At 39.1% G+C, this 7,228-nt stretch overlaps 2 protein-coding genes across 3 annotated transcripts; one reads left to right on the top strand and one right to left on the bottom strand.

The window, feature by feature from the left end:
• The first annotated feature begins 646 nt into the window (after positions 1-646).
• Positions 647-4,819, top strand: cpsf4 (cleavage and polyadenylation specific factor 4). The gene is made up of 8 exons (XM_015016384.1): positions 647-1,065; positions 1,207-1,257; positions 1,812-1,964; positions 2,053-2,148; positions 2,554-2,647; positions 2,811-2,883; positions 3,072-3,227; positions 4,176-4,819. The coding sequence occupies exons 1-8, from the start codon at positions 963-965 to the stop codon at positions 4,242-4,244; spliced, it is 795 nt and encodes a 264-aa protein (XP_014871870.1). The 5' UTR covers positions 647-962; the 3' UTR covers positions 4,245-4,819.
• Positions 4,820-4,859: 40 nt separating this feature from the next.
• atp5mf (ATP synthase membrane subunit f) lies at positions 4,860-6,911 on the bottom strand. Of its 2 annotated transcripts, none has more exons than XM_015016385.1 (4): positions 6,812-6,911; positions 6,264-6,371; positions 5,130-5,246; positions 4,860-5,041 (listed from the first exon to the last, which is right to left on the bottom strand). In XM_015016385.1, exons 1-4 carry the CDS (start codon positions 6,903-6,905, stop codon positions 5,013-5,015), a joined length of 348 nt encoding a protein of 115 aa, XP_014871871.1. In that variant the 5' UTR covers positions 6,906-6,911; the 3' UTR covers positions 4,860-5,012. The 2 variants fall into 2 exon arrangements, with proteins under 2 accessions (XP_014871871.1, XP_014871872.1); XM_015016386.1 differs by having other exon boundaries at positions 4,861-5,041; positions 5,130-5,248; positions 6,275-6,371; positions 6,812-6,910.
• Positions 6,912-7,228: the final 317 nt, after the last annotated feature.

The raw sequence follows: 7,228 nt of genomic DNA on the forward strand, positions 1-7,228 counted from the left end.
AAAAAATAGATTAATGAAAAATGGGTAAATGAATAAAAGGATAAATGACAAATAGATAAATGAAAAAGAGAAATTGGGAAATTGATAATATGAAAAATAAATAAATTGAAAATTGGTTTAATGAAAAAGCTAAATCATTTATTTAACAAATTTTTTATTTATTTCACTCATGTACTTCATTTTTTGATTTATTTTACTCATTTTTTATTTATTTAACCCATTTATTTATTTATTTATTTAATTTTGGCGCAAATGGCTCTCCATATACTTGTGTTAGATTTAAATAAATTTTAATTGTTGTGAAAAAAATTAAAAACAACGATATTACTTATTCTTTTAACTTCAAGTCAAAAGACGTTATCGAAAAAAAAATATGTAAAATTTATCATAATTGTAGCTCATTTATGTGCTGGTGGTTTTCTATAATAGAAAGACCTTAAGCTAAAAGGTTAAGAGAAATATGTAAACAGCCTACGCATTTACATACTTATCAAAATTTTTTAGCTTGGGTCAACATTTAAAATTGTGATAACTTAAGTAATATATTTTATTGTTTTCACTGTTGTAAAATACTTTTTGAAAACATCGATAATCTACCAGAAATGAAAACATCTCGTGAGGGATGCTCGGTGGTCTAACAGTAACAACTCGCGCATCGATTAGTGCTGTCTGCTTCTGGTGCGCGCGCCTCCTCACACGGAGTGAGAAGCCGTCCGATAATAAAAACACTAACAGCTACGAGCCATGTTAATGTTTCCAGGCTGTTTCTGAAACACCGAAGCTACAAACCAAAACAAAGTCGATGGTTTGCGGTTGTTATTCGCTCGTCGGTTAGCCTAGCTAACCCGTTTAGCTGCCAGAGACTGGTTAGCTACTAGCTAACAGGGTTCGGTTGCAGGTTAGCTTAACGGAAAACTAACCGTACAGTTGTTTGAGTTTGAAAGCTGCAAACTGACGCAGACATGCAGGAGTTACTGGCCAACGTGGATCACATCAAGTTTGACCTGGAGTTTGCTGTGGAGCAGCAGCTCGGAGCGCAGCCTCTGCCTTTCCCTGGCATGGATAGTAAGTGCCGCTGTGCTAACCCCTGCTAGCCGCTGTGTGTGAACCACTGGAGGAGCTAGCAGACACTAAACTTCAGTGGACGCACATGTTCCCTTTATTTAGCTTTCTATTGACCGTGTGATGACATGTGTCTGCTTTCAGAGTCCGGGTCAGCTGTGTGTGAGTTCTTCATGAGGGGAGCTTGTATGAAAGGTAAACCACAATTTCGGCAGGTGTTGCGTTAGCAGCTCAGCTACCACTAAAGACCTCTGTTCACAAATCCAATCTCAGCAGATCGTATCTTTTAACAGTTGTTGTGTTAAGTGTTCTAGATTGAAAATCCTTCTTGGATCATTTATAAAATATAGAAAAAAAACTGGATAAAGAGTAAAAATATTGTACAGTGAGGGCAAAATTTAAACATAAATACAGTGTAGTTTATAAGGAAAGGTGCACTTCACTTCAACGGAATGTGCAACTGATTTGGTTAATTTAAAATGTACAAAATGTGCATGTCAAATTCAAACATCAAAAAGACAGACTTAACATTTACTGACAGTAAAAGCTGAGCAACAGTAAAGTTGCTCACAGATATATTAAAAATGGACTGAGAGTTTTGTAAATTTGCCTGGAGGGGGAAAAAAGGCAAACAATTTTATCGTTCTGAGAATAACGCTATAGACTTGGTAGAACAGTTAGGGATGAAATAATTTTTTTCCAGTCGTTTCTGCGTGATGAGTTGTAATCCCTCATGTTGCATTTTGCAGGCGGGATGTGTCCGTTCCGTCACATCAGCGGAGAGAAGACGGTGGTGTGTAAACACTGGCTCAGAGGCCTGTGCAAGAAGGGAGACCAGTGCGAGTTTCTCCACGAGTACGACATGACCAAGATGCCCGAATGCTACTTCTACTCAAAATTCGGTTTGTTCGCGCTCACGTTTCAATTGTACTTGACCTGGGCAATCGGTCACCAACCGTTTGATGCCAATGATTGCGTTTCAACCCTCAGGAGAGTGTAGCAACAAGGAGTGTCCCTTCCTGCACATCGACCCGGAGTCAAAGATCAAAGACTGTCCGTGGTACGACCGAGGATTCTGTAAACACGGTGAGGTCCAGTTGTCTCTTGGAGAACCGTTGGTACTTTTCACATTACAGCCACAAACTTTGGTGTGTTTTATTGTGATTATGAGCGATAGACCAACGCATAATCTCACACAATTATGAAAGAGACGTGAAACAAAAGCTGGAGAGATTCCCAGCTCCTGTGTGATAGTTTGTCAACGGGACAACTATTAGTTAGGGTGGGAGATCCACCGCCGACACTGGAATAGTTTAAATTAAAACAGAGTTCAGATCTGAAACCTGTTGAGTTTTGTTTTAGTTTGTGGCTGCATCCTGACTAGACGTGTAAATACTCATGAGATGTGAAGATGTTTGCAGAGTGCCCAGAAATCTTGACGTCATATTATGGATTTCTCCTCTAACTCCGTGCGACTCTTTCCTGCCTCAGGTCCCGACTGCAGACACAGACACACACGGCGGGTAATCTGTGTAAACTACCTGGTGGGCTTCTGTCCTGAAGGGAAAGCTTGTAAATTTATGCAGTAAGTCTACCACTCTGTTACAGTTTTACAGCCATCACATCTTTTTTCCCTTTTAAATAAAGATTAGATTTCATTAAAAAAAAGTGTGTTTTATTTGGATACATATTTTCAAATCTGAGAGTTTTATAGATTTAAAAGGTAATATGTATATTTTTTCCAACAGCCCTCGGTTTGAGCTGCCAATGGGAACGTCCGAACAGCCTCCTCTGCCACAACAAGCACAAATTCAGACCAAGGTAACGTGATGCATAGATGAATACACACTCACTTGTTTTAAATCCTGCAATTAAACAGTTGGTCTAATATCTAGCTTTAAACTGCAGATATCTGACTCTTTGTAGCTTCACTAAAAACGTCTGACTCTTGCTTCACCTCGTTTGTTCGCTGCCGTTGTTGATTTGCCAGAGTTTGTTTCTCGTTGCAGGCTGCGTCTGTCAACCGCTCATCGCTCTCTCTCATCCAGCTGACCAACACCAGCCCCATCCAGCGGCCGCAGAACAACATAAACTCTGGAGTCCAGCAGAACCACATGTCCGTCAACAGAGGGCCTCGGCCTCTGGACCAGGTCACCTGCTACAAGGTGAGGCGTCGCGTTAAATCTCCCTGTGGCGAAAAATGTAATTAGGATAACTTACAGTGTCTTGTATGAATAACTGATTCAGGGGTTAAGATTTACCTTTTGGGTTTTATTATAAAATTTGAATGTTAAAGCTTTGTCCACATATAAAGTTTTATGCCTTTTCCAACTCTTGAGAAATATGAATTTTGAATATTTAAAGTAGGGCTGAAACAATTAGTCAATTAAATAATCGTCAACTAATTTAGTAATCGATTAATCGTTTACTGGACTATACAGAACTCTAAAAATGGCCACTTGCTAAAAAATCCCCCAACATACTTGGAGCAATAATGATGCCAAAACTGTACAAAAATACTTTGCATTTAAGATATATAAAATAAACAAGTTTACCTGTAAACCTGTTCTTAAGTGGCATAGTTTTAGCTTCACCTGGTTTAAATTTTGCAAAAACAATTAGGTACCTTTATTAATAATGTATTTAATTTATAATATTTATAATACCCTTTAAATTCTTAGATCTCAAAGGGCAGGAAACAAGAACAAAACAACCAATTGTAATGGATAAGAATAATTACATAAATGGATACATAAATAAAAGATTAAAACCAATATCTAAGAAAATAAACCAAAATTTTGCTATTAAATTATGAATCCAAAAACAGATTAGTACAGTATTTCTTTAGCAGCAGATGCATCCTTTGCAACAAATGAACCGTACACTAGATGAATGCTGTTTTTGGCAATAAAATGTTTTTCTTTCAAAAAAAAAAAAAAAAAAAGTTATTTGCATCTTTAACACGTTTCTAAAAGGCTCAAGTGGTTAAATGGAAAATCTCCAGAATGTGCCAGTTTTGTTTTTTAAAAGTCAAAATGATTAATTACTAAAATAGCGGTTAGTTGCAGCCCTTATTATTTAATCACTGAACCTTTTGTTTCATCTGTCGGCAGTGTGGAGAGAAGGGCCACTACGCCAACAAATGTAATAAGGGTCACCTCGCCTTCCTGAGCGGACAGTAGCCTTCAGCCTCCAGGGTTTAAATCCAACATGGACACCAGCTGCCCCGGACGTCACAGCGGCTGAAGGCAGGACGCCTCTGAGACCTCCGGCTTCTCCACACGGAGGTGGACCCGGCCACAAGGAGAAACGGGCGGCGTGAGCGCAAAACTAAACTACTCCCGTTTACTGCCACATGGAAAAAAACACCAACGAATGAATTAAGGACAGATTAATGTTGCGGAAGAGGAAAGGGCTGATGTACAACATTCAGAACTTTTTTTTTTTTTACTTTACCGGACAAACAACTTTGTAAAACGGAGGAATTAAACAAATTAAGACGGTCCTATACGAGCGCATTACCTTCACTTTCTTACTGTACATCTCAGGCCATGTGACTGCACCAGCATTCTGCTGCCCTAATGTCTAACTGCAGAAGCAACAAGTGGCGGCAGCAGGAACCAGACCGCCTCTACCGCGGACGTCAGAGGCGGCCTCGGACCGAGCCTCGGCGGTACGGATCAGCCGGGGTGCTTTAGTTCACAGCCAACTAATGCAGTCTGGATTTATTGTCTGTACCAAATAAATGGCGTTTTTGTCAAACCTTGACGTGTTGCTGCACAGAAAACGACGCTCTCGCGTGTTTATATACTTTTATTGGTCACAACAGTCACATATTACAAACAATATTACTAACATGTTGCTCAGCTAACACAATGTAGCTGAGCATATAAAGAGCAAGGGGAGACGCTGGTTTGACCCCCTGATGGTGTGACGGCTGCTGGAGACGCTCAGTGGTACTTCCGCCAGCGGTCGTGCTCTGATGGAAAATGAATGAAAGCAAAACATTTAGAAGTAAATATTGGCATGTTGGTGTATGAGAAATGTACAAGTTGCATTTTTCTTACTGATGTGGTCGAAGCTCCACACGTAGCTGATGACCACGTATCCAAACAGAAACATGGAGATCCCACCAATGCCTCCCTTCTTTACATTGATGTACTTCTTGTAGTACCAGTCATAGCCTGGGAAAAGGACAGTTGAAAGTTTTTAAAAAATAAAAATAGGGCTGATAACGTTAACCTTTGATTGCAATATTTGGTAGGCAGAGGCCAAGCATTAAAACTGCCCTCCAAAAACACATTTGGCCAATTGGGTGGATTACTAGGGAAGCTGCAATACTATTTATGAATACTGAAGTGAAAATCTTATGATTAACCCACATTTTCCTCATAATTTTGTTCAATACAATCAACAGGTCAGCCACTATATATATATATGTATATATATATATGTATATATATATATATATATGTATATGTGGCATCTGGTGCAGTGAAAGTTTGTAAAAGGCCACTTGCATTACCAGTTTCCCCCAGTGTTTTATAAGCCTGGCAGGCCACCAGGCTTTACTTGTGCCTCCACCAGGCTAAGCATTGCTTATTTATTTAAGTCTTTTTAAAATGTTTGCATTTTTTAAGACTTTATTGTTGGTGTTCAGGTGTTAATCTTCCAATAGCACATAATTATCGAGGGATGTGTTCAAATTTCCTGTCAACTTTAAAAACGTATTAACTGAAAAACACGAGGGGCCACTAAACGAATGACTGCCCTAGCGCCCCAAACACCGGGCTTAGCAAGTTTTCTGGGGGAAATCTTGCATTACAGTATGTACATGCAAAATGTACATGTGCAACATTTGAATTGTGCAAAATGTTTAATCTGAGCAGCTTTTTGCAAATATTGGTATTACAAGGCTAAGTGTGATTCAGGGTGTTGCACATCTTTACTTGGTCGGGTTAAAAAGTGATAAATGTGGATCACAATTAACATAAATATGTTTTTAAAAGATGCTTTGCATAACCAGTCGTAACGCAAAGTTTAAAGTATGAATGCAAAATCATTATGACCCCCTAGACCAGATAAGAACTGGTACAGTGCAAAAAGTCAGACTCATTTCCTAAGCTAAATATTTCTTTTTTGATGAAAATAGAGACGGATTCCTACAGATGAATGGGTGACACTGCTCCTGGTTAGCTTACCTCCGGTGACACCTCTCACGAGTCCGTTCGGGGTCAAGTCTCGACCTGCGAGCCATCTAGGCAACTCTTTCAGCTTCACATCCGCCAGACTCTTCTCGACAACTGGAACTGATCAAAAGGGCGGACATGGCACAAAGTAAGAAACGGCAGCATACTCAACTATTTTATTTTTCATAAAACCACGTCCAAAACGTTAGCTTAGATTCAGTATAGCGAACTTAAAAAGACCTTTATATGCAACAAAACAACGGTTAAAAGTGCGCCATCCCAACGGAAAGTAATTTGTTTGTGTGTTTTGTGACTATAAAGGCTGTCAGTTCATAGAAGTTGATATTTTCAATGGAGTTGTAGCTGACGTGCAAAGTCCTTGACGCGAGTCAAAGGATTCAGTGCGGCCTTCAGTCCGAAACACTCACACAGCGGAGTAAATCACCACCGAAATGAGAAATTAACCAAAACAGCAACTGAAACAGTCAATATATACACACAACAAACCACATCAAGTATATAAAATAACGGTTAGTACAGCAGAGGACACGCTAAGCTACCTGCTTTGTCCGCCATCTTGACCGGTGCAGGAGGGGTTGCAGCGGGGAATGATGGGAATAAAAAGAGGAAATGCATTGTGGGACATGGAGTCATAATTTGAGCCCATTTGAGTTCCCCATAAGCTAATGCGTACAATGATGTGTGTATTTTTGACCGTAGAATATAACGCACAGTCATAAAATAAAAATAAATATCGGAAGGCTGCTGAAAAGATGATGACTGTAAACAACAAAATATAACTAAGATATAGTAGCTAAACCAAATACATATATTCATTAGTTAAAAACGTATTGAGTTTTATTTTCAGGCAAAGCAAACACAAGTGAACAAGTATTAAGTCTAACAAATCCCTCTGAAACAAAGAAGTTTAATAAAAAAATGGGTAAATAAAAAGATTAGCTTGAAACTTTTTACAG

The sequence above is a fragment of the Poecilia latipinna genome, unplaced genomic scaffold, assembly GCF_001443285.1.
Source record: "Poecilia latipinna isolate Pla-1442-1.1 unplaced genomic scaffold, P_latipinna-1.0 Scaffold2013, whole genome shotgun sequence".
Classification (NCBI taxonomy): Eukaryota; Metazoa; Chordata; class Actinopteri; order Cyprinodontiformes; family Poeciliidae; genus Poecilia; species Poecilia latipinna.